The 27,920-nt window shown below is 57.1% G+C and overlaps 12 protein-coding genes and 1 non-coding gene across 13 annotated transcripts; 7 read left to right on the top strand and 6 right to left on the bottom strand.

Annotated features, from left to right (window-relative positions):
- Positions 1-293: 293 nt before the first annotated feature.
- Positions 294-2,677, bottom strand: D7B24_002137 (uncharacterized protein; the record flags this gene model as incomplete). Its single annotated transcript, XM_028636352.1, has 2 exons — positions 294-2,088; positions 2,637-2,677. 2 exons carry the CDS (start codon positions 2,675-2,677, stop codon positions 294-296), a joined length of 1,836 nt encoding a protein of 611 aa, XP_028497686.1.
- A 404-nt stretch (positions 2,678-3,081) lies between these two features.
- Positions 3,082-3,943, top strand: D7B24_002136 (uncharacterized protein; the record flags this gene model as incomplete). Its single annotated transcript, XM_028636351.1, has 2 exons — positions 3,082-3,379; positions 3,486-3,943. The coding sequence occupies 2 exons, from the start codon at positions 3,082-3,084 to the stop codon at positions 3,941-3,943; spliced, it is 756 nt and encodes a 251-aa protein (XP_028497685.1).
- Positions 3,944-4,263: 320 nt separating this feature from the next.
- On the bottom strand, positions 4,264-4,941 carry D7B24_002135 (uncharacterized protein; the record flags this gene model as incomplete). Its single annotated transcript, XM_028636350.1, has 2 exons — positions 4,264-4,521; positions 4,645-4,941. The coding sequence occupies 2 exons, from the start codon at positions 4,939-4,941 to the stop codon at positions 4,264-4,266; spliced, it is 555 nt and encodes a 184-aa protein (XP_028497684.1).
- A 917-nt stretch (positions 4,942-5,858) lies between these two features.
- D7B24_002134 (uncharacterized protein) lies at positions 5,859-6,680 on the top strand (the record flags this gene model as incomplete). Its single annotated transcript, XM_028636349.1, has 2 exons — positions 5,859-6,260; positions 6,675-6,680. The coding sequence occupies 2 exons, from the start codon at positions 5,859-5,861 to the stop codon at positions 6,678-6,680; spliced, it is 408 nt and encodes a 135-aa protein (XP_028497683.1).
- A 279-nt stretch (positions 6,681-6,959) lies between these two features.
- Positions 6,960-7,625, top strand: D7B24_002133 (uncharacterized protein; the record flags this gene model as incomplete). The annotated part of the gene is made up of 1 exon (XM_028636348.1): positions 6,960-7,625. The coding sequence occupies one exon, from the start codon at positions 6,960-6,962 to the stop codon at positions 7,623-7,625; it is 666 nt and encodes a 221-aa protein (XP_028497682.1).
- Positions 7,626-7,988: 363 nt separating this feature from the next.
- Positions 7,989-9,253, top strand: EAF3 (Esa1p-associated factor; the record flags this gene model as incomplete). The annotated part of the gene is made up of 3 exons (XM_028636347.1): positions 7,989-8,522; positions 8,639-8,910; positions 8,968-9,253. 3 exons carry the CDS (start codon positions 7,989-7,991, stop codon positions 9,251-9,253), a joined length of 1,092 nt encoding a protein of 363 aa, XP_028497681.1.
- Positions 9,254-9,644: 391 nt separating this feature from the next.
- Positions 9,645-9,905, bottom strand: MRPL33 (39S ribosomal protein L33, mitochondrial; the record flags this gene model as incomplete). Its single annotated transcript, XM_028636346.1, has 1 exon — positions 9,645-9,905. The coding sequence occupies one exon, from the start codon at positions 9,903-9,905 to the stop codon at positions 9,645-9,647; it is 261 nt and encodes an 86-aa protein (XP_028497680.1).
- Positions 9,906-10,996: 1,091 nt separating this feature from the next.
- Positions 10,997-13,848, top strand: D7B24_002130 (uncharacterized protein; the record flags this gene model as incomplete). Its single annotated transcript, XM_028636345.1, has 2 exons — positions 10,997-11,331; positions 11,385-13,848. The coding sequence occupies 2 exons, from the start codon at positions 10,997-10,999 to the stop codon at positions 13,846-13,848; spliced, it is 2,799 nt and encodes a 932-aa protein (XP_028497679.1).
- Positions 13,849-14,102: 254 nt separating this feature from the next.
- On the bottom strand, positions 14,103-16,159 carry ACL1 (citrate synthase; the record flags this gene model as incomplete). Its single annotated transcript, XM_028636344.1, has 2 exons — positions 14,103-15,632; positions 15,722-16,159. The coding sequence occupies 2 exons, from the start codon at positions 16,157-16,159 to the stop codon at positions 14,103-14,105; spliced, it is 1,968 nt and encodes a 655-aa protein (XP_028497678.1).
- A 2,873-nt stretch (positions 16,160-19,032) lies between these two features.
- On the top strand, positions 19,033-21,043 carry ACL2 (glutathione synthetase ATP-binding domain-like protein; the record flags this gene model as incomplete). Its single annotated transcript, XM_028636343.1, has 4 exons — positions 19,033-19,087; positions 19,121-19,554; positions 19,967-20,180; positions 20,235-21,043. The coding sequence occupies 4 exons, from the start codon at positions 19,033-19,035 to the stop codon at positions 21,041-21,043; spliced, it is 1,512 nt and encodes a 503-aa protein (XP_028497677.1).
- A 569-nt stretch (positions 21,044-21,612) lies between these two features.
- On the top strand, positions 21,613-21,684 carry D7B24_002127. The gene has a single exon. It is a non-coding gene; the product is annotated as a tRNA-Thr (tRNA).
- Positions 21,685-22,336: 652 nt separating this feature from the next.
- D7B24_002126 (uncharacterized protein) lies at positions 22,337-23,364 on the bottom strand (the record flags this gene model as incomplete). The annotated part of the gene is made up of 2 exons (XM_028636342.1): positions 22,337-22,938; positions 23,055-23,364. 2 exons carry the CDS (start codon positions 23,362-23,364, stop codon positions 22,337-22,339), a joined length of 912 nt encoding a protein of 303 aa, XP_028497676.1.
- Positions 23,365-23,767: 403 nt separating this feature from the next.
- On the bottom strand, positions 23,768-27,314 carry RPC2 (DNA-directed RNA polymerase III subunit; the record flags this gene model as incomplete). Its single annotated transcript, XM_028636341.1, has 2 exons — positions 23,768-27,008; positions 27,073-27,314. The coding sequence occupies 2 exons, from the start codon at positions 27,312-27,314 to the stop codon at positions 23,768-23,770; spliced, it is 3,483 nt and encodes a 1,160-aa protein (XP_028497675.1).
- Positions 27,315-27,920: the final 606 nt, after the last annotated feature.

Raw genomic sequence — 27,920 nt, 5'->3', positions numbered from 1 at the left:
GAATACGAAACAAGACCGAATATATGTTTGATAATCCCGGGACTCGCGAGGCACGAAAAGGGGTTACAAGCAAGGTAATAAGAGTCAACTGATCAGAACGGCATGGATTCGGCGTGAACGTACGCTGCTATTGGCTTTTGAATTCAATAGGAGACAACTAGAATACGGAAGCCATCAATGCACAAGCAAGACATGTCAAAAGAAGTTGTGATCAATTTGCTTGCTACAAGTCAGAGTCATCAGTCATGTACTGTCCGGCCATTCTCCTGAAGTCGCCAGCTCTCGTATTGCGGCTATCCAAGCAAAACCTGCTGGAACTGCTGCGGCTCAAGATGCTGGGCCAATACATCTCGCAGCACCGCTCTGCTCCGTGCAATCTCTGGCACGACATGCTCGACGGGCTGCAGGTTGGCGCGCAGACTCTCCATATGACTGCCCAGGCGTGCACCAATACCCTCGAGACCGGGCATATTGATGTCCTGGAACAAACTCCGCGGCGGCGCATCAGCCACGTGAAGTGTCCTGTCGGCGGGACGCGACTCGACGACAGCGGGCTTGCCCCGCTCGTCAGGCACGAGCGGGTGCGCCTTGCGCGCGTCCTCGCGGAGGCGGCGAATCTCGGAGCGGGCATTTGTCTCCAGGACCTCGAGCTCAGCGTACTCCTTCTCGAGGGCGGCCTCCTCGCGAGCGACCTCAGCGCGGAGCAGGGCGTTGCCGTGCAGGAGGCCGGTCTGAGTCCGCTCGAGGGCCTTGACGGTGTCTATGCAGCGCTCGTAGTCGAGCTCCTCGTCGCGGGGATCGGCGTCCCGGGCTGCTGCTCGCCCCACTGCGCGAGTGCGGCCGGGGGCGCCGGAGGCGGCTGGCGGGAAGGGGAAGCGGCGGGCGAGCTTGCGGGCGAGGTTGTGGGAGACGGTGCGGAGAGCAAAAGCGGCGTGGTCGCGGCGTTTGGTATTTGTCGCGAGGCGCTGGAGGACGGGCCGCTCGGCGAGATGGAGAAGAGACGTGACTATTGCGATGGAGGGGGCGGGGAGCGGGATCCAGGTTGCTTCGATCCTGGAGCGCGGAATCGAGGCTGGTTTGGTGCCGATATGGCGGTATCGCATGGAGGGCTTCGGTGGAGCAGGGACGTCGGTCATGGAGTCTGCGGTGACGCGACGCTTCTTGGGCACGGGTTCGGTGGTTGGGACATCGGTCGAGGGCCGTGGTGCCTTGCTCTTGTTCTTGGGTTTGGGAGATTGCGGGGGTTCGGCAGCGGATATGTTCGAGGTTCGGGGCCGGCCTCTTGGTTTTGGTTTTGGTTTTGGTTTTGGTTGTGATTGTGGTTCTGGTGGTGGTGGATCAAATGGCAGAGAGACGTCGCTCCGGCGCGGACGGCCTCTCGGCTTCTTCGCGGGCGGATCTGTCTCGATTGCTGAAGCCTCGGCTGTCGTTGATGGAGGTGGCTGCTGTGTACGAGCTTCGGATGGTTCGCCTTGTGCTTGTTCTTTTTCTTCGGCAGGTGGTCGCCCTCGTTTGCGCTTCTGCGTCTTTTGAGGCCCTGGCGGCTCGTCCTCTTGCTGTGGCTGCGTCTCGGCAGCGGTTTCTGCGAGCGAGGGTCGCCCACGTTTCCTCTTGCGAACCTGCCGGTCAGGCTTCGGTGTCTCGTCGTTGATCGTCTCTTGCGGGCCATCGGATGGGTCAGCTGTCACATGCACTTGGCTAGCAGTGAATGTTGCAGCGGCAGGCCCATCGGTTTGGCTGGGTTGGGTGCCAGTGTCAGGCTCTTGTTTCTTCGCGCCTGGTCGTCTTCCGCGACGGCGCGGCTGCGATTCTGGCGCAGGGGCCGATTGCGGTTCTGGCGTGAGGCCCGATTGCGCGATTGGCTTGTTCTTCGGAGGCCGCCCTCGTGGTCTGGGGGTGCTCTGGACCTGGCCCTCAAAGCTGAGCTCTTCGTTGACATCTTGTGGCAGCGCTGGCGGTTCAGGTTGCGACGCGTCTGACGCGACGAGTGCTGCGCGTTTCCGGCCTCGGGATGCGGCCTTGGGAGGCTGTGCGCATTCCTTGTCAGCAGGGTCATGGAGTATCGGGTGCACGAGAGACGCGTACCATCTTGCGGAGAAACCAAAACTTCGGCTCACATGGGTGTGCGTGTTGTGTTCAAGCTGTGAAGCTATTGGCGTCGTGGGGTGTGTTCAAGGTGGGATGCGCGATGTGGCTGATGCTTAAGATGCTTGTGGCTGGAGACTGTCGTGAAAGACCGAGCTTGCGCTCAAGCTTGAGGTTCCATGCGCCTGAGACAGACAAGACAGAGTAGAAGCTACGGCGCAGAGGTACAAGTACCATGTACTGGGCAAGCTGAGTTAACGTGCACCTGGGAACCCAGGAGCAGCCAATCAGACAGGTCCCAGTGCCAAGCGGCTCCAGTTCCCTGGCTTCCTGGCTCCTTGGCCCGTTGGCCCGTCGTCCGCCGTGGACACGCCCCCTGGCAGCCTGACAGGCAGGCACGGGTGTGATTTCGTCTATGGAGGCCTTGGGGGTGGGGAGATTGATGGCGGGCCTCCCTTCACTGAGCTGGCTGGCTGGTGCTGTGCAGTGAGTGTCCCTAGGAAGGTAGGCCAGGCCAGGAGGCAAGGTAATTAAGGTGGTAAGATACCTACAAGGTAGCCAGAGAAGGTCGTCGAACGCGTTGGATGTCCATGTTGCGACGGCGCGCCTTGTTGATGCGGTTCGAGGCGCCCGCATTCTGCCTGAAGTGACTTGGCCACCGTCGCCACTTGGTGCCTCTGTCGCGATAGACCCTAAGAATGGATTCCATCCTCCTCCCGTTCTGATGACATTTGCGTTCGTCGACGAATCTCTTCTGCAATAATTGGCCCTCCAATCTTATCGGCCCCCCTCGGCGCTGCTGGACCCTGAAAAAGACCCATTCCCTCCTTCGACACCACTTGTCCCAAGCTCCCACCTGCTTCTCTCTCTCTCTCTTTCTCTCTCTCTCTCCACCTCCACATTTCTTCACCTCCGCACTCCCTCCTTCTCCTCTCTCCCTCCGCCTCCATCTCCGTCTCCGTCTCCGTCTGTCTGTCCATCGTCCACGCGCCCAACATGCGTCTGTTCGCCTCCGCCATCCTCGCGCTCCCGCTCTTTGCGGCGGCCGCTGAGAACCAGTTTGAGGAATACAAGGCCCAGTTCCAGACCTACCTCGACCAGTTTACCTCCTACATCCCCAACCCCAACAGATACGATGCCGCCGACGCGCATGAGGCCAAGACGGGCGCGAAGAAGCTGTCCATCCTGACCCTCGACAACTGGGAGGAGACGCTCTACTCCACCGTCCAGCCCTCCCAGACCACCCCTGAGGAGTGGTGGCTGCTGATCACCGGCCGCAACAAGACCTGCTACAGTATGTTGTTCTCTGACTTCTGCTTAAATCGCCCAACCTGCCTGCTCTGTGTGCGGCCGGCACACTTGACCATGACACCGCTGACACGAAGTCCCTCCTTCTCCAGACCAGTGCGGACCCGCCGAGGTGGCCTTCAACGCGACCGCCGAGAAGTTCGCCCTCGACTCCAAGGCCCCTCACATGGCCCTCCTCAACTGCGACGATCAGCCCGTCCTCTGCACCATCTTCTCCTGCAACGCCAACAGCCTCTGGGCCATCGACCTCCTGCCGCCCGGCAACAAGGTCGACATCTGGGCCCGCCGCATCAACGGCACCACCGTCACCGCGCAGACCCTCGTCGACCTGCACGCCGCCCACGACCGCGCCGACTGGCACCTGCTCAACCACGCCTTCCACCCCTTCAACAGCTGGATCGCCGAGCACGGCCTCTCCGTCCCCGTCGGCTACTTCATCTGGTTCTTCGCTACCGTTCCCAACTGGGCCGTCATGCTGCTCGTCTCCTTTGCCAGCCGCAGGATGATGAACCGCCGCATGGCCGCCGCCCCCAACGGGCCCCGCACCTAAGCGACCTGCTCTCTGCCCCTTTGTTGGGTCGGGGGTTTCGGGGATTTGACAGACGTGAAAGGGCAAGCTGAAGGCAACAAAATCGGGAAACTGGAAAGGAGAAAGGAACGAATGTATCATGATGGGTATCTCGCTGGGGGGTTTCTAAGGTTTCCTCGGGCCGGCTGACAGGAAGGTATACATAGGCGACTTGACACTGTCGCCGTCGTCACTAATTTCCCCTCCTCGTCTCGCAATGTAATGACTGTAGAACAAAGACCGATGATCGAATCGTAATGGACGTGCACATTCTTTTTTTTTATTGGCCCTCTCTTCTCGTCTCATTTCTTCGCGTCGCATTGCTCTTGCAGGCCCTTTAACCCGTGAATGACCTCCTCCGGCAGCTGCGGGTTCGACAGCCGGCCGTACCGGAGGTCGCTGAGACTGCCGACCGTCTGCTGGATGGATTCTACGAGGGCCGCCTCCTCCGCCTCGAGCTTCTGGATCTCAGCCTCGAGGTCCGCGACGGCGCTGTCTAGCTCGGGGATGATTGTCTCGAGGGTATGTTTGGGGTCTCTGCCGTTGATGGGGCCGAAAAGCTGCGGCGGGGGGGAGATGGGTTAGATGAGATGGAGGGTCGTCCAGCTTCAGTGCCGGCTCCGAGAGGTTACGGGAAGAAAAAGAAAAGGGAGGGGGGGAGAGGGGCGGGGGGGATCACATACTGCGCGCTCAATCTCCATCTCGACATCGGGTTGCTCTTGCGCCGCCTCACGCTTGATGCGGGCGGCCTCGCGCTGCATCGCTCGGCCGCGCTTCTCCTCGACGGCAATGTTCGCGGTGACGGCATCGACGACGGCGTTGCGCTGGTGCTGGAGGTCGCGGTACAGAGAGCGGATCTGGGGATTGGACTGCTGAGAGCGGGGGAAGAGGGCGGCGAACTGGTCGAAGGATAGGATGGTGGGCAGCTTGGCTGCGATGGTGAGATAATTGGTGAGAATGCTGGATTCGGTGGGCGCCATGACTGTGGTGATGGGTGACGAACCAGACAGGCTGTATGTGGGTGAAGAGATGTCAATGTACCTAATGAGGGATGTATACACTGTCAGGCTCACGAGTGTGAGAAACCTGCAGCGCGAGGAGTGAGAGGCGAAGATGAGTTCCGAGAATGAGTGTCCGATGTGAGAGTAGTCAGCAGGAGGGGTGGGAGTGGGTGTGGTTGAGACGCGGTCATGCCAGACGCGTCGAGGGCCCGCGCTGGCGCGTTTCCGTCTCACAAGCCTGACATCTCGGTAACCTGCGTAGTCCACTGCGTTGTCCGCAAAGCCCACTGATGTGTCCGCACAGCTGATCAATTCACTGGATTCGGTTATCCATTTCGGCGACTACCATTTACGCCCACTACCATTTACGCCAAGTTTATCCAGGGTTTCCAGTCGTGCCAACGCGGCGAGAATTCGAACTCCCATTTCAGTGGCATTCGAAAGGCCAACTGTGCCAATTGCGGAGCTTCACGGTGCGTATGAGGTTGTATTCGCCTGGATGAGCATCCGCTAACTCAGTGGCAGAGGACACGATCCCACGCGCATCGACGTCTCGCACTGTACGTGTTAGTTCCAGACAAGATCCTGGGCACCAAGGTTCATTCACACTGTACTATCTGTACCTCGTTGCGCCTGGCCCTCACCGAAGATTCGGCCGTCTTACTGTGCGCAAAGCCTCTTACACTGTCGAGGCAGTATCTTCGAACTCACCTCAATCCCCCTTACTGATGCTCACTCCATCAAGCTCCGCGAAGCTCTGATCGCCTTCGTCGCTCAGCCCTCTTCTTGCCCAGGAACTCCACCACACATCGAGACAGAGTTGACTTTCCAATCTGTGAAAACCCTAAATCTGAGATTCTCAACCCTCTGTCTACGCCCCTCCACCGCCGCCAGTCATGGCTCCAGCCCGTCAGCCCGACCAGGCCTCCTTCGCCAAGGACGAGCGCGTTCTCTGCTTCCACCACGAGATGCTCTACGAGGCCAAGGTCCTCGACATCCAGCCTCCCGAGACGGAAAACGACGTCTACCAGTACCGCGTGCATTACAAGGGCTGGAAGAACACCTGGGACGACTGGGTCGCCCCCGACCGCATCCGCAAGTTCACCGAGTCCAACAAGGAACTGGCCGCCCAGCTCCACGCCCAGATGAAGAACCTTCAGAAGAGCACCTCCAAGGTGCCCAAGAAGGGTCTGCGCCCCAACGGCACTGACTCTGCCCGGGGGAGCGAGGAGAGGAGCGCGAGCTTGTTTGCTACCGGCCGTGGGCCTCGCCGGACTCGAGACTACGAGTTGGAGACGGTATGTTACGTTCATATTCTGTCACGCATCGTTTGTATCGCTTTTCCTTTTTCCCGTTGCCTTTTTATTGAGATGCTGGTGTCGTGTGATCCACATCCTTCTCTTGATGTGAGAAGCACCCACAATGTGGTTGGTGAATCAAGTGATCGCAGCCGCCCAACCTTGACTTACCTGACCGCCCTCTCGAGGCAACGGCCCATTCTTCTGGAACCATATCAGCCCCGGGAAGCCTTATTCCCAAGCCATCATAGCTCATAAGGCTCCTCCGACGAGAAGTCCACGGCGCTCAGGTCGGTCCCAGCCACGATCTGCACTGGTTGGACAACCCTCCAAACGCCATGACAGTCTCTTCCATGTCATCAGCCAACCACGATTTTCGCACAATCGAAAGCTTCAAGATTCAAGCAAATCTAGGCTTGAGACCTTGCTGGGCCTCTCTCCGACGGCAGCCAGTAGGGTGTGCTTTTGGATTACTTAAAAGCCGTCATTTCGCCCTCCAGAGCTCAGTCGAAGCCAGAAACCATCCGTCATACAACACTCGTTCGTCGTCAGCAATCATACAGTCTCTGCCCGGCTGCCTGCTTTTTGCTGAGAATACCGATTCTTGCTCTAAAAAAGAGAGAATCACAACGCCTCGAAGAGAAAATTCTCCGGCATTTGGACACTAACCAAGTCCTACCTGTACCACCCTCTTTGAACATGGCTTCTCATTACTTTTCGTCTGTCATGGCGCCACAAGCTGGGCAGGCCACCGGCATTGCTGCCACTTTGAACAGCATTGCCAAGACGATTACCAAGGCCATTGCCAACGACTATCAAATTCCGTCGGCGGACAAGCAGTCTCTCTCGAGCTGCAGTCATAGAGAACAAGGAGCCAAGAAGTCCTCCTCAAGCTCGCAAGACACGGTCATTCCAGTTTCACAGGAGGCGTCACATGCATCCCAGCAGTCGCAAGTCCCAGCCGCCAATGGCGGACATTCTGCGCATGAAGAAGAGCAACTCCAATATTCTGAAGACGAAGACTACGATCCCACATATGACACGGCGGAGGAAATCCCGCCTCCCCCTACTGCTGCCCAGCTTCAAGACATGGAGCGCAGGTGGCGTCGCGAGCAGGACGAACGCTTGAGGCAGACGCAAAAGTATCTCAGAGAAATGTTCCCAGACACGTACGAGTGGGCCACATATCTCTTGCAACGCGGCGTGCCCTCGAGATGCCCAGCCCAAATGGAGGCGGCGAAAGCCAACGTGGAGGAATTATTTTCTCTAACAGAACACACTCTATGGAACGATGTTGACTGGTCTCAGACCAAGGGTTCTGCCTCTTTCGAGAGGGAGGAGTCTCCTGGTGGGACACTCTACTGAACATCTGCCTTGTTTCAGAGCGCTCGGCGAGGGTCCTGACGACCGAGGAAAATACGGTCTCATGGTGTCTGTACTGGCGCAGAACACTGTCATGGCTCTCTGAGTATTCCTGCTATGCCTGCCCTGCCTGCTTGTTGGCGGGACGCCATGCTGGAAGGTTCGCACCTTCCACCTGGCACAGCGATTGCTTTACTTGCTTGCATTTCCGCGAGCTTCCGGTCGCTACTGCTCTTGCTTCCGCGTCTGCTCTTTTTTTCACCCTCGCGTTGCATTTGACCACCACATACCAGCAGAAACAAGAGTTTTGACTTGCTTGGAGGCCAATCCAATATTGTCGGCAGCCTTGAGAACGGTGTTTTGAAGATGGCTACCTCATCCCTTGCAACCTGCACTGCGGTCGACAACACCTCCCCCCGCTGTACCTCATCGCGGCAGGCCCAGACTCTAGTGAGGCCGTTGTATGTTTCCACCTGGAGGGAGCCTCCTCGCGCCTACGACAGCTTCAAAAGGCTGCCTAGGCAAGACCATCTGTACGTCGACCCGGCTGGCAAGTGCTTGTTCGACAAGAAGTATGTATACTATGGCCAACGGGTCAACAAAACAGCAGCCGCCAAGTCTCTTAAGAAGAAGAAGGCGCAGAAGAAGGTTGAGAAGAGGTGCGAGGAACAGACAGAGCGGCAGGGCACCCTAAGCGCTGTCCAATTCCAAGACAAGGCTCCAGTAGATGGACCGGTGATCAAACACGCTGAGCAGGAGGCGCAGCCTGCAGAGAAAATTCGCAATCTCCCCTATGGTGAATGGAGTCTCACGGTCTGGGGGTGTGTCGTCACAACTCCTGGACGCTCCATCGCCAGACCAGACACCGAAGAGCCCCAGATTGGCTCAGTTTCGAGCTTTGTAAGTCTCACAGAAATTTCTGTGTAGTCTTCTGTGCCAAGTGGCGTTTCTCGTTCGGCTGCATCGTTTGCTGTTTTGCTTCGATTTTGTGGAAAAGACACTGACCAAATCCTCAGGAGGATGGGTTTCACACACGCCCCTCTATCAGGCTGCCTGTCCCAGATCACATCAAGGGGATCTTGGTTGACGACTGGGAGAACGTGACCAAAAACAACCAGCTCGTCCCGCTGCCTCACCCGCATCCGGTCGATCAGATCATCAATGACTATCTCGAGTACGAACGTCCGTCGCGCGACCCTGAGTCGCCGCACGTTGACATTCTCGAGGAGACCATGGCGGGTCTGAAGGAGTACTTTGAGAAGTCGCTTAGTCGCATTCTCCTCTATCGGTATGTACCCCCCCCCCCCCCTCGAAAGCGTGATTCTTTTGACTCACACCCGTCAAGCTTTGAGCGCCCCCAGTACCACGAGATCCGCAAGGAGTGGGAAAAGACTGGGGAGAATGGACCCAAGTCTGTCTGCGACACGTATGGCGCTGAGCATCTCTGCCGTCTCATCGTCTCCCTCCCTGAGCTCGTGGCTCAGACGACAATGGATCAGCAGTCCGTGAGCCGTCTGCGGGAGGAGATCTCCAAGTTCACCGTCTGGCTTGGCAAGAATGCTACCAAGTACTTTGTAAGCGAGTATGAGACGCCTGCTCAAGAGTATATTGACCGCGCTCGCAACATCTGAACAGATGACGCGCCTGCTTGGGTTGTCTGGACTGCGTTGCCTCCCCCCAAGTCGTGTACGGTGCCATTACGTCTGATACTTCAAACGCCTTGCCATGGAGTTGAGAATGGAGCCGAGGGTATGCGAGAAAGTGGTGTCTTTCTGTCTCGAGGTGGGTTTCCTTAGACATAGACACGGTAATTGTTAAGCGTTCACACATTGTCTTACTCCCAGTGTTGCAATGCTCGTCATGTCTCCATGTGTTCCTAGCTTCCATGATTATGATACAGTCTTTCCCTAGCGTACATGTATGGTACACATGGCAGTCTGTCTGCCGTCCGTGTCGTCTCGCCCATAGCTTTCATCTGCGCCCCCTCGTTCTTTTTTTCTCCTCGTCGGACTGGTTGGCGGATTACCTCGGCGCCGCACGCTCAACCCAGAACCCCCTCGCCGGCGTCCTCTCGGCCTTAACCTCCTTCTTGCTCAGCGCCTGGTCGACCTCTTCGACGCGCACCAGCTCCTTGACCTTAAAGACCATACCGGCGAAGTCGGGGGTGACGGGGTGGAAGACGGTCTGCATGCGCCGGCGGAGGCCCAGCGCGGCGAGCACGCCGCGGGTGCGCTTGGGCAGGCCGATGGCCGAGCGGTGGAGGGTGATGCGGAAGAAGGACATGTTGCTGGATGATCGTCGCTATGGATCCGAGGCGGCTTGTGTAGAGAGATTTCGACTGTGTTGGTTTTTCGGGGGCGGAGGAGAGAGAGGACCTGGCGAGTTTCCCTGTCTTTGCTGATTTCTGTTCGTCTCGTCGAGGTCTGTGGGGGGTGTCGAGTGGGTTTCAGAGGAGCGAGTCCGTACGACGTGTCGTCTGCCTGTCTGGCAGCCAGGTCTGTCTCTTGTTGCGCGGGCTGTAATGGGTTGGCTGGTTGGCGGTGCTTGGAGCTCAGAGTCGCGTGGTAGAGGTCCGGATCCAAAAAATGCACGTCGGAGCCAATTCGAGATGGCCAGTGCGTCGGCAAGGCCCCCATAATGTAGCCCCTGGCTATCGATAGAGGAGCACTGCCCGATAGTTGAATTGTCTGTGTATAGAGATTATATCCATCTAGAGTCCATACGTCATAAAGCGATACCTGCTGGCAGTTAGGATTGCGGCATCAGCCCCGCTGAAGACGACATCGCTAAATTGGGCAGGTGACGGACGACGAGAAGCGCCAAGACTCTATGTCCTAGCATCTGCTCGTCAACCCGCCTTCATGGGATTCTGAGAAACGCGTTTACCGGGTCGTTGATGCCTTTGTCGTGTCTTTCTGACCATGGTAGCTCTTGTGGCCACCCCATCCTGACCTCGGACCTCTCTCGCCCCGACCTTTTTAGCTCGTTGCGGCCAGTTGGCGTATCACCATCGCCATGGTTGGTCAACTATCGGAAGCGACGGGGGCTTTATTCGGCCTATGATGTTGGCATATGAAGTGCCCGTAGGCTCCGTCAAGGCTGGAACGACTGGAATGGCTGAGCTACTGCTTGAAGCCTGATTTGGAAGCGCCTGATCTGATCTTTCATAAAGCTGACCATCAGCGTGGGGGGTTAAAGGTCCTCTGGTCAAGTGACAGGGATCGATATACTTTGGCGAGTAGCGAGTTGTCTCAGCCATACACAGGCTCATGCGATATGAAAGATGATCGGCTGCTGTCCTGCCATGTCACATCTTGACCGCTGGAGAGTCTTCCATTTACACTCAACGTCGAACCCAGCAAGCTTGGTGAGCCATGGGCTCACTGGTGGTTGACAGCACAGCACTGAGCCTAGGAATCAAAGCCGGCTATGGAACGATATCGGCTGTCTCCAACACATCTGCGCCGAAACGAGACCCATTGCACAATGGCTTTCGGCCCAGCGGACTGCGGGCAGACCCAGCATGTGTGGGGTTACTCTCCGTTCATGGGGCCGAGCCTACTTCGACGACAACAACTCTACCTTCGACTTTGATACCCTTTTCTCGTGATCATGCATTTGTCGATAGGCCTGATATTCTCGAACAGATTGACGAGCGCTGTTCCGGCCCTGGCGGCCGAGCAGTTCTCGTTGGCCAAAATGGCATCGGGTACGTCTAATAGTGCACCTCCCACCCGGTCCAGGGTTGACGAGGATGAACAGCAAGTCCCAGCTCGCTATCGAATATGCCTACAGGAAGAAGGAGTCAGCAGAAGCGAGCATCACGGGTGGCGGCTGGGTATCATGGATACTCGCCGATGATGAGCCAGCAGACGCCGCGACGTGCGTTTTCTGGATTCAAGCCAACACGCTTGCGACCATCACTGAGGGGTTCGTGGCCATTGCCGAAGCTGTTGGAATTCAGACCTACAACAAGTTCGGCTCTGAAATCATACAGACTGTTTGTCGGTGGCTCGGAAATGAACGCCTGCCTGTGAGGTGGCTCTTGGTCTTCGACGGTGCTGACAACAGTCATGTCTTCCTGAGCGAAAAGGTCGGAAACAGCAATGCAACGCTGGAGAGTATCCTGCCGACAAGCCCTCGCGGGTCAGTCCTGTTCACAACGTGTGACAGAAGCCTGGCTGTGAGATTGGCATCGCCGTCGCATGCCCTCATCGACGTCGGTCCAATGAAGCTCCACCAAGCCATCCTTTTGCTGGAAAAGAAGATGGGCTCCTCCTATGGTCGACTGGGAACCAAAGCAGACCTCGTGGAAGAGCTCGACTTGATCCCCCTCACGATTACACAAGCAGCATTTCATATCCGATCCCAACGACACATGACACCAGACACGTATCTCCAAGCATTACGAGAAGGCGATGCCGAAATTGTGAAGATGATAAGCTCGGCAGGCGACGACGGTAGGCGGGGCCTCTTGAAGCCTTGTTCTGCGCTAGATACATGGCTGGCCAAGTTTTTGCAAGTCCGGGCTACCTACCCGTCCGCGGCGGACCTGCTGTGTCTGCTGAGTTTCTACAATGGCCAAGACGTACACGAGACCCTTGTCGACACACCCGTACACATCGAGTCCTCGGAAGACAAAAAGCCAACAGACGAAGCCTCCAGCCGGGATACTCAACTGTCCATTCTGTACAACTATTGTCTCATTTCCCGCAGTCAATGGGGCGGCATCCAAATTCCCCGCATGGTCCAGCTGTCGGTAAAGACCTGGTTGAAAGAAAATGGAGAGCTCAATCTCGTCAATTCACGTTTCGTTGCAAGACTTGATGCGGCCTTCACGAGATGCCTGCAGAGTACCGATGATGCCGATGGACTCCAAGATCGCTTGATTCCGCATGCAGAAAAGGCTGTCGTGCAACCTCCACAAGGTGAGGAAGCGCAGCTAAAGTGGGCCTCCATGCTGCACAAGAGCGCTCTCTATCAAGTGAAGCAGGGCCGTTTCTACGGAGCAGAACAGCACGCTGCTCTCAGCAGCCAACAATACATCGTGTCGCGAGGCATCTCGCATGACGAGACACGGGCGGCGCTAGAGACCCTCCGCGAAACACTGAAGCACCTGCAACCACAGCCGGGCCTTCTCCCGCTCGCGATGGACGCGGCAACAAGCATCCTCGGCGGCAGACACGGAACGCAAGACCTGCAACAGTTTCACAGCACAGCCGAGATTGCGACGGGGCTCCTCGAGCAAGGCCAGGCAAAAGAAGCGGCTGCCTTTTGTGAGGCCGAGAGGGCAATACTCAGGCACCGCCTCGGCAACGATCATCTGCTTACCCTAAAAGTTACTGCAAAGCTAGGCTCAATATTTCTAGCCATGGACAGGCTCGCTGAAGCCGAAGCCCTTCTCTCGCAAACACTCAATGTATATCAGCAGACCCTAGGCGAGGAAGACCAGAAAACGCTAGAATGCGCGGAAGAGCTAGCTACAGCACACGCAAGACAGGGGAAGCTTCTCAAGGCCGAGCAGTCCTTCCTCCACGTCATCGAGACCCGCAAACGAGTGCTCGGAGAAAAGCACGCGTCCAGCCTGGCCAGCATGCGCCGCATGGCCTCCGAGATTCTCTGGTCTGCCGGCCACGAGTCTGAGGCACGTGAGATGCTGACCCACGTCCTACAGCTGCACGAGGAGGCGCTCGGTCCAGAGGACGACGACACGGCCACGTGCATGTATGACCTCGCCGGCATGCTCGGCGCGCACGGCCAGTATGCGAGGTCCGAGGCGCTGCTGCGCCGGGTCGTCGCCGTGCGGGAGAAGACACGAGGGGCCGACCACCTGTTGACCCTGACGAGCATGTCGGATCTCGCCGGGATATTCGGGAAACAGGCTAGGTGGGAAGAGGCCGAAGAAATATTGCCAGGAGTCATCAAAGGGAAAGAAGCGCTGCTTGGGGGCGAACACGGCGACGCGGTTGTTGACATGCAGGTCTTGGCCGAGGTGTACATGGCCCAAAGCCGATGGCAAGAGGCCGAGGCTCTCCTGGTCAAAGTGATTGATGGGCAGACAGAGATGTTCGGGGCCAATCACGATGATACGGTCGTCAGCGAGGAGATGATATATGAGGTGAGGCGCAAGTTGGGTAGCGCGGACGAGAGCGCAGACTGTCAGTCCGATGTACGAGCTGGTTCAGGCGCCGAGCTCCACCAGAGCAGATGGCTCGAGGATGCATAAGCCAAACTTCCAATACGTTCATGTCACAACATGAGACACCATCACACATCCAGGCGTCGTAAAATGTCATACTTTGTAGCGATCTAAGCTCCTCAACAGTACATACACGTAGCTTGTCATACAAAGCATCCTCTAGCACCGGCGCCCTCTTGGCCGGGCGAGGTATTCCATTGCTCCGTTGCTCTATTATCAAATCCGCCCCACGCCTGTGCCCGGCTCTCGCCCGAGCCTTTCTTTTCCATTCATTACTTCCCTCACATCTGCACCTCGACACGGCCCTCGGCGCCAGGCGCACCACCACCGAGCTGGGGCAGGATGTAGGTGATATCGTCCCAGGGGTGACGGTAGAGACCAGTGCGCAGCCTCTTCTGGTCGAGGTAGTGGGCAATAAGACCGATGGAACGGCCGAGAACGAAGAGACCGTTGAGCACACCCATCTTGAGGTAGTCCTCGGCCTCCTCGGCAGAGAAGGCACCGCAGTTGCGGACAAGATCAACGAAGCAGACAGCGATGCAGCCGTCGACGTTCAGAATCAGGTTGTCCTTCTTCGAGGTCGTAACGCTCTCGACGGCCAGGGCATAGTCGAGCAGCTTGGAGCTGGGGAACTTGGCCTTGACGTACTCCTTGACGAGCTCGACACGGAGATCGGGGTTGTTGCGGGACTTGACACGGTGGCCAATACCGGGAATGAGCTTGTTCTGCTTGCGCATGGTGTCGACGAACTCACGGGGGCTGAGGCCCTTGTCGAACGCCTTGGTGAACTCCTCGGCGGCACCGTCGAGGGCACCACCGAAGCGAGAACCAATGGTCAGGAGACCAGCGACCAGCGAGGAGATCAGATCCTTGCCGGCACGGGTGGTGATGATGGTGTTCATGGCACCGGACACAGCGGGACCGTGATCGGCGGTAAGCATGAGAACCATCTCAAGGAACTTGGAGGCGTAGTCGGGAAGGCGGCGGCGGAACCACAGCAGAGACATGACACCACCGATACCGATCTCCTCCTTGAACACGTCCGAGATGGGCATGCCAGCGTAAAGAAGCTCCTGGCCACGGTCGTCGGAGATGGTGGAGATGAAGGCAGCGGGCTTACGGATAAGGCCGAGCTCCTGAGCCCAAGAGTAGTCGATGGGAATCTTGGGAACAACGGGCTCAGGCTGGGGCTTGATGGTGCCGTCAGCGACGAGCTTGTCGTAGACCTGCTTGAGGACGTTGGGCATGTCCTCAAAGGTGTCAGGGACGTGGAAACCAGCCTCCTTCATCTTCTCGTTCTTGGTCTTGGCAGTCTCGAGCGTGGAGTTGGCAAAGGCACCGGCGTGGCCGAACTGAACCTCAGTCTTGAACATGCTGGCGCAGGTGCCAATGGCCCAGGCAACAATAGGCTTGGTGATGACACCCTCCTCGACGGCCTTGATAACCTTGTACTCTTCGACACCTCCAACCTCGCCGAGCAGGACGAGAACCTTGCACTCGGGGTCGGCCTGGTACCTGAGCAGATGGTCGATGAAGGTGGTTCCGGGGTACCTGTCACCGCCAATGGCGACACCCTCGTACACACCATCGGTGTTGTTGGAAATGATGTTGTTCAGCTCGTTGGACATGCCACCGGACTTGGACACGTAGCCGACGGAACCCTTGCGGTACAGCTTGGAGGCAACGATGTTATCCATCATACCACCAGTGTTACCGATCTTGAAGCAGCCGGGCTTGATGCCACCGACGGTGGCAGGGCCAATGATGGTAATGCCCTTCTTGGCGGCCTTGTGGGCGATCTCACGGGCGCGCTAGATGATTGTGTCAGCGGAGTCAACCAATGCCCAAGGCCTTCCTTAGGAGGCAAGACGCAGAGGACAAAGAAGGGGGGAGAACCTACGCGCTCAGGGACACCCTCGGCAATGATGGCAATGGTCTTGACCTGGGGGAACTCCATGAGCTCCATGGTAGAGCTGTAGACACTGCGAGACGAGGCAAAGTTGACGACCGTGTCAACGTCGGGGTGCTTGGCGATGGCCTTGGGGACCTCCTGGTAAACGGGCAGGAGAGTCTCGCTGGTGCCCCAGTACATCTTGCTCACGAACTGACCACCGAAAGTGTAGATGATGCCGGCAACGGAGGGGGTCTTGCGCTTGCAAATGAAGTCGAAGTCAAGCATGCCCTGCACAGCGCGGGGCTGCAGGCCGTAGACGAAGCATCGAGTCTTGTCGTTGAAGAGGGCGTGTGAGGGGAGGGGGCTCAGAGGGCGGCTGGGCGCAGCGAAACGCTGAATCTTGTCGTTGGCGGAGAGGCCGCCGGGCTTGGTGGTAGAAGACATGATGGAGGTGTGGTCGGAGTTGAGCTCCCGGATCGGTTCGGCGGGTATCTCAAGGTAAAATTCTGGCGAGGCAGAAGGAGGTCAGCAGGGAGAAACCTGACAATTAACGCCCAGACGAAGGTATCGTGAACGGCGATGGAGGGGTTCGAGTAAGGTAGACTCGACGATGGAGGACTGGGAGAAGGGGAAGAAGTTGCACGGAGCAAAGGTGTGGGCAGCGGGTGGGATGAGGAGGAGTAAGAATTCAGGAGAGGAAGGGAAGGGGAATTTGGTGCAAGCTGAATTCGTTGGATCCCAGCCAGATTCGCAGCGAGGCTGTCCGGCGGCCGGTAGGTGCTGGGGGACCCGACGAGGGGGGGGGGGGGGGCACTTCACCTGGGCACCACCAAAAAAAAGGCGGTGGGTCCAAGCGGTACAGGGGTTCAAATCTGGCATGGGGGTTCGGTTGGGAAAGAAAGTTCTCCAGCGCAAGCAACAACGAAAGACGCCTTGTTTCGAGAAAAGAGCTGTTTTGTACCAGGGAGTTTTGAGATCGACTTACAATGGAGGGTCTCTGACCGAGCAGCAAGACGTTTGTTGCTTGCAATTGATGGTGGTACGGAGAGGAAGCAGGGTCTCTGACGTTGATGGCGAGAGTGTGTGGAACTGGAGGGGGTGGGAGGTGAATGGTGTGAGAGGGAATGAAATGGAAAGAAAAAGGGGCGGTCGAAGAAGGTAGTTGATCGGACGACCCCAAGGAAAGAAATTGTTCAATTGTTTGGCTGATGGTTGGCTGGTGGGCATTCGTTCGTTTGCGTGAGTGAGGTGGTACTTGGTAGGAGGCAAGGTAGCAAGCTAGCTTGGTCGTTCAGGCAAAGCACCTCAAGTCGATCCAAGGGGGGTGAAATCTGTTGGCCACACGCAGTGAAGGGTCAGCACTCAGCAGTAGGCGGTCAGAAAGTTGGGGAACAGCGATTGGCGATGGGGAGAGGGATGCGGGAAGGGGAAGGGGGGCCTCGACGTTCAACAACACTTCAGTTGTTGACTGACTGCCACGCAGACGAGACCTGGCCCGCCCCCAATCCAGTGCCACCACCTCACTCATGGCGCAGAGACAATGGCGCGTCGTGTCTCTGGCCTGGCTTTAGGGTGTGGTCCGCGACCGTGGCCCCAAGGTATCGGTACCTGGTCCCCACCCTGTTTCCCGTCGAGCCCGCTGCCGCTGCGCCTGCACCATCCGCGCCAGGATCCAGGGACCTCGTAATTTCTCTCGTCGAACGCCCCTAGGAGAAAAAAACTGCATCCCCAAAAAAAAATCCCCTCTCTGCGATATCGGGTACCTGAGTGAGGCGTGTTGCAGTCGAAGGAGAAGAGAGACGACGGAAGGATGAAAAGCCACACAGATGATGTGACCCTGTTCTCCCCCTCCCCTTCCCTCTACGCCGTCCCCCGATCGATGGTGGATGAACTTGATGCATACGTGATCCTGCCTGTCCACACCTCCGACCCGAGAGTGACCGCCACTGATGCCCGGCCGAGGCTCCGAGCTGCACTGTTCCTGTCGGTGGTCCCCATCCGAGTCCGCCGGCGACCGGCCTTCGGAGGAGGCAACGCACCACCTCGCACACCGCATCGAGGGGCTGTCCAGGCTGGATGCACTTGGTGACGCAGGTTGTTCAATAAATTGTCCCACCGTCGGGTCGTCCGCGGGCTGCCGGGACTGGGGGTGCATTCTCCACCCATCCTTGCCCCTCGATAGGTGGGCCCCACGAGGAGCTCCCGCAAGCATCAGCCCTCCAGAGCTTGACACGCACACACACCTCGATGACTGTGTCTTGCCTTTGCCCCTCCATGGGCGGGAGGGACCACTTGCTTAGGCCTGGGCTACCAGGATACAGAACAAAAGCTTGTCATGCCGTAGTAGGCACAATGACAGCAGCAGGGTATCCAAAACTTCGTTGACAGCAAGAATTGGACAGCAATGCTCCAGCCACTAGCTGCGACACCGCTTTGAGGCAGAAAGGGAGGTATAGGTGAAGAGGTCCAGTGGGTTGAGGTGAAGCTCCAACGGCGGGGCTGGAGGGGTAGGGGGTCTGCTGCAAGTTGGGGTCCACTCAAACCTCAACAACCATTTGGGACCTGAAGTACCGGTACTTGTCTCCACCGGGAGGTCCCTCCCTGCACCTCTTGCACATCCCCCAAAGGCTTTCAGGTTTGGCGTGGTTAGCGCATGCCCCTGTACCTGTCCGTCCCGTCATCCCAATCGCCCACCGACTGGACTGACTGACTGAGTGGATGGCCTGCTGCCCACCGCCCACCAGACCGTCAGCGCCTCAATCACCCCCTCACCCCCTCTACCCACCCAATTCAGGTCCCCCAGCGACCCGAATCCTAGACCAACACTCAGCTGCTGTGTCGGGCGACCAAATTTTTGAAAGGCTGACGATCTTCTCCCTCCACCTCACACCTCACAGCTGCCATCCTTCCACCTCCTGTGCATCCCAATCATCAAACCTGCCTCATCCTTCTTCTTCCTTCACCGCCTCGACTTTCCTGATCTTCGCTTGATACCAGGAACTCTGCTCGCACCACCGTTGTAGCCGGTAAGTCGAACTCGTCCTCGCACTCAATCTTCACCCCCTCAAGCCGCCCACCTGCCCCAACTTTGGTTCAAGACAGCCTCTCTCTCTCGAGTCGACCCGCCATAGTGCCGCTGTACTCTCCTTCTTGCAGTTGTGCTTGAGCTTCTCAACCACGCAATTCCGCTTGGAAAGCGAACAACACCAGTATTTCTCATCCGCCACTGACAAGACTTCCTGCCAGCTCGACATCGAGACAATCCAAAACCACAAACCTCAAAGAAACCCGCAAAACCTACCTCACACAACCACACAATGGCCGGCAAGTTCCCCCCCTCGTCCAGGTTCTGCCGCGCGCGAGCCGTTGCGTGTGCCTGACGTCCCGACTCTGACCTTTTCGTAGCCAAGAGCATCTTCGAGGCCGACGGCAAGGCCATCCTCAACTACCACCTCACCAGGAGCCCCGTCGTCAAGGACACTCCTCTTCCCAAGCCGACCAAGCACAACCCTCCCCCCAGACTCGCTTCTCTGCACTTCCCCGAGGATGCCAACGTCAACGACATCCTCGACCAGGCCGAGGTCACCTACCCCTGGCTCCTCCAGTCCGGCGCCAAGTTCGTCGCGAAGCCTGATCAGCTGATCAAGAGGCGAGGCAAGAGCGGTCTTCTGGCCCTCAACAAGACCTGGCCCGAGGCCAAGGCTTGGGTCGCCGAGCGTGCGGGCAAGGAGCAGCAGGTCGAGCACGTCACTGGTGTTCTGCGCCAGTTCCTCGTCGAGCCGTTCGTTCCTCACCCCCAGGACACCGAGTACTACATCAACATCATGAGCGTTCGTGAGGTAAGTCGAGTCTTCGCTCCTTTTGGCTCCCCCTAGGGTCGTGCAAGTGATTCAGTGCTGGGTGGTCCATTGGGTTGTGCATCTAACAACGGATTCCGGGCGTTTCTGAGGCGATACGAGATGTCGAATTCGAATCGGGCATCCAAAAAGTCGTACAAAAGAAAAGGTTGAAAGACATCCGTCTCAGATGGAGCGTCGTGATCTTTTATATGGCTTGGTCTGGCTGTGTGTGTCGCTGAAAAGTGGACACGCGTCGTTGGGTTGCCCGATACGGGAAGACTCTGCCGAGCCGACGGACGAACGGAAGACACGATAGCTGGCACAACCCATGGCCCGGCAAAACGCACCAACCAACCAACCACGTTGTCATATCTCGTTGGCAGAACCTGTGAATGCTGACTATGATCTACAGGGCGACTGGATTCTCTTCACTCACGAGGGTGGTGTCGATGTTGGTGATGTTGATGAGAAGGCCGAGAAGATCCTCATTCCTGTCGACCTCTCTGAATACCCCTCCAACGAGGAAATCGCCAGCACTCTGCTCAAGAAGGTCCCCAAGGGTGTGCACAACGTCCTTGTCGACTTCATCAGCCGCCTGTACGCTGTCTACGTCGAATGCAACTTCAGTCAGTATGCCCCTTCAACATAAACTTCACACTCCTGTGCTGACCGAATTGCAGCCTACCTCGAGATCAACCCCCTCGTCGTTATCCCTAACGAGGATGCCACTTCCGCTACCGTTCACTTCCTTGATCTTGCTGCCAAGATTGATCAGACTGCCGACTTTGAGTGCGGTGTCAAGTGGGCCATTGCCCGCTCACCGGCTGCTCTGGGCCTCACCAACGTCGCCGGCGGCGAGAAGGTCAACATCGATGCCGGCCCCCCTCTGGACTTCCCTGCTCCCTTCGGCCGTGAGCTGACCAAGGAGGAGGCTTACATCGCCGACCTTGATGCCAAGACGGGTGCTTCCCTTAAGCTCACCGTCCTCAACGCGACGGGCCGTATCTGGACCCTTGTCGCCGGTGGTGGTGCTTCCGTCGTCTACGCTGATGCCATTGCGTCGGCCGGTTTCGCCGACCAGCTCGCCAACTACGGCGAGTACTCCGGTGCCCCTACCGAGTCCCAGACCTACCACTACGCCCGCACCGTCCTCGACCTCATGCTCCGTGCCCCTGTCGCCAAGGAGGGCAAGGTCCTGTTCATCGGTGGTGGTATTGCCAACTTCACCAACGTTGCCAGCACATTCAAGGGTGTCATCCGCGCGCTGCGCGAGTTCGCGACCACCCTGAACGAGCACAACGTCCAGATCTGGGTCCGTCGTGCCGGTCCCAACTACCAAGAGGGTCTCAAGAACATGAAGGCTGCCACCCAGGAGCTCGGCCTGAACGCCAAGATCTTCGGCCCCGAGATGCACGTTTCCGGCATCGTCCCCCTGGCGCTGATTCCTGGCAAGTGGGAGGCCAGCGGCGCCAAGGAGTTTGTTGCTTAAGTGCGCATCGTTATGAAAAAAGGGGGGGAATGACTTTAGAGGTGGAGGACAATTAACGCGATCTAGATGAAAAGATGCTGCGTATGAGGATGCCGCGGGAGGGGGAACCCGTCCCGCCTGCGTTTGCGATGAGATGTTGGATTCCCGAAGCGAAATGCGGCGCTTGCAGGGGATGGACCAATGTGTATGTATGTGTAGCAGCGCAAGGTTCGAGAGGCATTTGGCTGCTGATTAGATGGGCAGCCAGAGTGCTTTAATGTGATATTTCCGCTACATCATCGTTCGTGAGGTGTTGTTTCCTTGGCTGGAAACGTGGCATACTAGCGAATCTGGGTAGCTTGGACCTTGTGTTTGGTCGAATAGGCAGGTAGGCATGATCAAACAGTTGTGCCGTCGTATGAGATCAAGCAGAGATGTAAGATTTGGCGACACGAATTGCGAGATATCAAGCACCAGAGACAAAGCCTGGCAAGGATCTCAAAGAGCCACAATCCAGGACTTGACTATGAAACTATAGCACGTCAAATGTTGGCTTCATATATTCTTATGTTGATAGCCAATATCAATAAGCCTCGTTGGCTTAGTGGTAAAGCGCATCACTAGTAATGATGAGATCACTGGTTCGATTCCAGTACGAGGCATCCTCTTTTGAGTTTTTTTGTTGATCACATACATTTTGAACATATACTTACTTCCTTCAATCAATTCAATAGTAGGCTGTTCTTGTCTTTTTGTTTCTGCTCGGGGGGGTTCAGACTGACTGGCTGACACCTTGTAGACGGCCCACACCTCCTGAACGAGCTTCATTCGGCATTTGACCGCAAGTTGCGGCCTAGAGGACCCGTAACACTCGGTCGGGGATGGCTCGTGGGTCATTTGAGAACACCAATTTGTGAATATACTGGAGATGAAGCACGAGCACGAACGACCATGTACGAAAGCTGCGACCTTGGTACCATACAAGCAATGTCTGCTCGTGATTATCTTCGGAAGGGGTTGACGTCTTAAATCTACAACACTTGGATAGCGTTTTCCAGTCTAACGTAGGTTCATGAGATGTCTATTCCGAGTTATTGTACATCATGGTAGTAGTAGAGCAGAGTGTCAGCGCCGTCAATGTCTTCTGAGCTCTCCTGCGACTCCCCGCCGTCTTCCGCAATATCCCTGAACTCCGTAGACCTAGTAACAAAACTCTGAGTGTTGTACATATATGTGCATCTCCCTCATCTTCCCGGTTAACCATCCCCTCAAGCAGGCCAGCCCTGGTCCAACCCGTCATCTCCTCAAGCGCTATCAATCTCTGCCACCTCGACCCCCGTCGTCCCTCGTCGGAGACGTGGCTTGAAAGGCCGGGCACGGCTCCCCCCTCCCGAGCCCGCCGAGCAGCCAGTCCGTCAGCCCGACGACCTTGGCCCCGACCCCCCTCTCCCAGTCGCCGCCGCCCTGCACCGTCTCGATGGTGTGGCTGAGGATCCTGCCCTTCTGGTCAAACTGGAAGATGAAGAGCCCGGAAAAGTGCTGCTCCTTCTTCTCGCCCTTGCCGACCTCGAGCGCGCGCGGGCCCTCGCCCTCGCGCCCCGGCGCGGCACACGTCGACCAGCGCACGACGAGCTGCTCGTCGCGGCCGCCGGGGCGCGGGGGCGCGGCGCCGGGGATGGGCTGGCGCGTCATGCGCGCCGTGTGGACCTCGAGGCGGACGTTGCCGATGACGGGGATGCGGTTCCAGGCGATCGGGGACGTCCAGAGGGCGGCGGTGTAGGCCACGCGGCCCGAGACGACGGGGAGGTGCGGGTGCGTCGAGGGGAAGAGGTGGAGGGAGATGTTGGGGGCGAGGATGTCTTGGTCGAGGGGGTATTGGAGGAGGGTCGGGAGGCGGTCTTGGAGGATGCGGAGGGCTGTCAAGAGGGTCATGTTAGCGGTCTGCTGTCAGGGCTTCGTGGACGGGCAATGCGGGAGGAGGGCTGGTGGCTCGACGTTGTCGAAAAGATGGGAGGGGGAGGAGAAGGCGTACTGCGGCCGAGGTTCACTCGGTTCTCGTCTGGCGGTTTGCCTTGCGGATCTGGGGGGCCTTCGCCGGGAACGCCATTTGATGGGTCAAAGTAGCGATTGGGCAGGTCAGTTTCGCGTCTCATATGTGGTGTGCTCGCGAGCTGGTGAGGCTGTGGCGTCGCAGGTGCCGAGCCTGGAGCTGAAGCCGAAGCTGTCGTGGGAGGGCGGGCAGTGCTAAGATGTGTGATGGCGCGGAGCTGCTGCTGCGAGGGTGACCGACACAGCCTGCAGCACCTGTGGGCTGTCGCTATTGCGAGGCGCGTGCTGGCCATGGCGGTTGGGTGGCGGTAGGCATCGACAGGAGAGTGTCTTGTGGGAGGCGCCGGTGTGTGGGTTGAACGGGAGGAGGGAAGCTCGAGAAGAATGATGTCAGAAAATTGTTAGCTGGGATGCACGATCGCGGGTGGGACCGGATGCCGGCGCGAGACGGGCAAGAAATCGAACCATCGTGTCTCTCTGCCGGGAATGGGGAACGGGAAAATAGTTGCTACGCGCCCCTGTAGTGACTTTCATTACTAGTATTTTCGTCTTACCTTCCGTCATAATTGAAGGAATAAAGCGTGCCGTCCATAGTCGCGCAAACGTCAGGTCATGGTAAACTGCATATCACCAAGTGACCCTTCTCGTGTGTACCTCTTGGCATGTTATTTCTCCTTTGAAATTCATTTATGTACATCATTCCTTCGGATGCGGGAACTCATCCTCCATCTGTAACCTCACACCGACATTCATACTGATCAGTTCTTGCACCAGTAGCTTCGCAGCATACGGCATCGTCATCTTGGTCACCTCCTTGGTGCTCCTGCACGTGTGGCAGTAGCCCTTGTAACCAAAGAGGCCACACTGCTGGCAAATGTCGATCTCTGTGCCGTCCGAGCTGATCATCAGACGCTCCAACAGCAATTGCGAGGCGCCGTAGGCAATCAGACAGTCACGCTCCATCTCGCCCAGACGCAGACCACCCTCGCGCGAACGACCCTCCGTCGGTTGTCTCGTGAGGATGGCACGAGGTCCCCGCGCACGAGAGTGCATCTTGTCCTGGACCATGTGCTTGAGACGCTGGTAGTAGATGGGGCCGTTGAAAATGTAGGCCTCAAGCGGTTCACCCGTGATGCCAGACGTGAAGTAGTCTTTGCCCTCCCATGAGAAACCGTGGTCGACGAGAGCCTCGCTCATCTGCTTGAGCGGATGCGAGCGGAAGGCGTCGCCGAAACCGTAGTCCGGACGACCGTCCAAGACCGACGCCTTGCCTGTGAGGCACTCGAGCAGCTTTCCGACCGTCATTCGAGAGGGGAAACCGTGAGGGTTCATGATAATATCAGGGACCAGGCCCTTGTCAGAGAACGGTAGGTCCTCTTGCTCCACGATAATGCCAACAACACCTTTCTGTCCGTGACGTGACGAAAACTTGTCACCCAACTCCGGCCTTCTCGTCTGTCGCGTCTGCACCTTGATGACCATGTTGTCCTTTTCGCTCTGAGAGATCATCACTTTGTCGATGTATGCCGGATCAGGAATGCGGTACGATAGTGACGAGTCGCGGAACTCGCTAGGGCCGCGGTCGTTACCGATACCAGTCGACCCGGTGTCCAGAGGGGTCTCCTTCTTCACCATGGCCTCGCCAGCCCTGACCTGGCCACCGACCATGGCCAAGCCATCAGGATCCAGAGCTGCGTGTTTGGCAATGCGCCGTCTAGGCTTGCCCTCCATTTCCTCGTACTGCGGGTCTCCGATGCGTTCTCGTTTACCGTTCGGGTACTTTTGCAGCTCAGCCGAGTACTTTCGGAACACCTGACAGCGTCCAAAGCCACGGTCGCACGAGGCCTTGTTGAGTACCAGGGCATCCTCGATATCGTAGCCAGAGTAGGACATGACAACGACTGTGGCGTTCTGTCCGGCTGGCAGCTTGTCGTAGTGGATGAGCTGAATCGTCTTGGAGATGACCATCGGCCGTTGCGGGTATACGAGGGTGTAGAGCAATGTGTCGATGCGGTTGAATTGGTTGTAGGCAATTGCGCCAATAGCTTGCTTGCCCATGGCACACTGGTAGGTGTTACGGGGTGACTGGTTGTGGTGCGGGAAGGGAATGAGGCCTGCTACGGCCCCGAGAATTGTGAAGGGTTCGATTTCCATGTGCGTGGTGCTTTGGTTGACGTCGGTTTCGTACAGAGCCACAAGCGTATCGTTCTCCTCGTTGACATCCAAATACTCGACGACACCATTCGTCAAGAAGTCATCGAAAGTGGCCTTGCCGAGCTGGAGAAGCTTCAGGTGCTCCGCCTTCAGCTTCGGCTTGCCGTTCTTGACAATAATGTAGGGCCGACAGATTCGTCCTTCGTCAGTAGCAATATGAACAGCGTTGAAGTGGTTGTTAATATGAACGCCGACAAAGGGCGAGATCCAGCCACGGCGACGCATCGTTCTGAAGCGGTTCGTGAACCTTTTCGGGAATTTGGTAAGCGCAAACGGCGTGCCGTTGATGTGGATGATATACGATCCCTCGCGATGCATCTCACTTCCGGAGAAGTTCCTGATGGGTTCGACATTGTCGTCCACGGTAAAAACCCAACGCTTGACAGGTTCCTCCTCGGCGTTGGTGGTAATATGCGTCATGAGAGCCAGGTTCTTGACCAGACCGCAAGCCTCACCTTCGGGTGTATCCGAGGGACACAACATACCCCACTGTGAGGGCTGCAGCGCACGCGGTCCACTGACCTTTCGCGTCTTCTCAAACTGACTGCTGATGCGCGTCATCATACCCAGGGCACTGATATAGCTCAGACGACTCAGGACGTGAGTGACGCCGGCTCGATTCATGTTGAATCGCTTCACTGTCCAGTTGCCCGTCTGGATCGCTCGGTTGATTCCCTGACCAATGTTGTTGGCGTGGTTGCTGATCATGGTAACAGCGTCCATGGCCACGGCGCGGTTGTCTTTCTTAAGTACCTTGTCGATGCTGGCCTTGACGTCGCCGCAAAACTTTTTGAACAAATCCTCGAAAAGAAGAGAGAGCAACTGTCCAGCAAGCTCGAGTCGCTTGTTTCCGACGAAATCCCTGTCATCCACGAGGCTCATGTTGGCTTGAGCCATGAGAACACGGCGCGTCATGAAAGCAACGTAGATGGCCTTCGGGTAGAAGTCGAGGCCCTCGACGGGTATGTGGGCAATAATAAGGTTGGATAGCGCATCCATACCCTCCTCGATGTTGTTCTTCCGGGCCTGCGAGTTGGGCTGAAACCTGCCCCTGCCGCCCATCTTGACGCGCGATCCAATCCACTCCAGGGCCTGCTGCTGGGTATAGACACCCTGCTTTGTTGCCTCGTCAAAGTTGACGGTGAACTCATCCTGGTATCTTCCGTCATCACCAGCAACAAGCTGCATAATCTCGAGGTCAGACAGGCCACCCAGAGCTTTGAGAACGATGACAATGGGTGCGGGTTCCACGAGGACGTTGTGGACGAGGGAGATGCGATCTTTCTTCAGCGTGATATTGGTCTTGGTCTTGCGCTCGTGGGTAGAACTGGTCACAGAGGCGGTGATGATGTTGTTCTTTTCATCAGCCTCGACAATGACACGGTTCTTACTCAGCTGCTCCTGAATCAGGATGACCTTCTCCGTGCCGTTGATGATAAAATAGCCGCCGGGGTCGAGAGGACATTCGTTCATGAGAGCCATCTCCTTGTTAGAAGCACCGTTGAGACGGCACTTGGCTGACTTGAGCATGACGGGCAGCCGTCCAAGGGGAACATTTCTGCGGACGATTTTGGACTTGTCGCGGATGTAGGCGATGTCAACAAAGATGGGAGCGCCATAGGTCATGTCGCGCAGACGACATTCCATGGGAGTGACCTCACTGTGTGCACGCGCATCGTTAAAGTCAAGACGGCTTGGGCTCTCGACCCGGATGTCCGTGAACCTAGAATTCTCGTAAGTATATGAAAACGATTCATAGCCATGAATGTGGTTCGTGGTCCACCTACTCAAGCCAGAAGGAGCTGTTCACATCACTTCGGATGGTGCGGTTCGCGCGCACAATGTCCTTGATCTCATGGTCGACGAAGAAGTTGTAGGAGTCAATGTGTTGCTTCACCAGGCCCTTGACTTTGAGAAAGGCGGGCAGCAGTTGAAATTTGTCTTCCTGGGTTGAGATGGGATCCGTGAGCTTCTTGCCGTTGTAAAAGGGCTCCAGCAGGGCCTCGAAGCCGTCGTCGAGGTACGGCATCTTGAGATCACCTGCGTCTCTGAAGTCTCATGATCAGTCCGTGTGTACTCGGGTATACGCCGACAACAAAGGCAGGCCGTGACGAAGTGGTGGTCCGACCGAACGCGACGAGGTGCAGGGTGACTGGCATGAGAATTGACTCTGATGAGTCCAGGTGCAGTGCGTGCCGCGACAGTGCAAGAAAATCTTCCTCGGAGTTGACGGGTGGCGGCAGTTGCCCCGCGCTGCAGGAACGTTGTCTTGTGGTGGTCGGTGACGAGGGGCTTTGCGATAAGAGCGATAAGAATGCACCCTGGTTGCGGATGTTTGGGTCAAAAGCTTGTCTGAATTGACCTCACAGCTTCCCAATAGAGGCGACCACCGGGTCAAATGTCTCTGGTGCTGGGCAGGAGGAGACAATCGAAGAGTATCATTTCAGGGGATAATAAATATTAGATACAACCCGTTATTTGATGATATACTACCAGATCTACCTACCTTGTACAACAACATCACCAAGATTAGCACGCAAACGTTCCATATAGCCTCAGCTCTTCCAGCACTTTTTCAGATGAAGCACTAGAGCAAAGCTGCCTCTCATTTGGCATCACGCTACTAGGCATGACC

Source organism: Verticillium nonalfalfae (genome assembly GCF_003724135.2).
Source record: "Verticillium nonalfalfae strain VnAa140/NRRL 66861 chromosome Unknown scaffold_15, whole genome shotgun sequence".
NCBI lineage: Eukaryota > Fungi > Ascomycota > Sordariomycetes > Glomerellales > Plectosphaerellaceae > Verticillium > Verticillium nonalfalfae.
The sequence above is the reverse complement of the archived record's forward strand: the minus strand, read 5'-3'. Positions and strand labels throughout refer to the sequence as shown.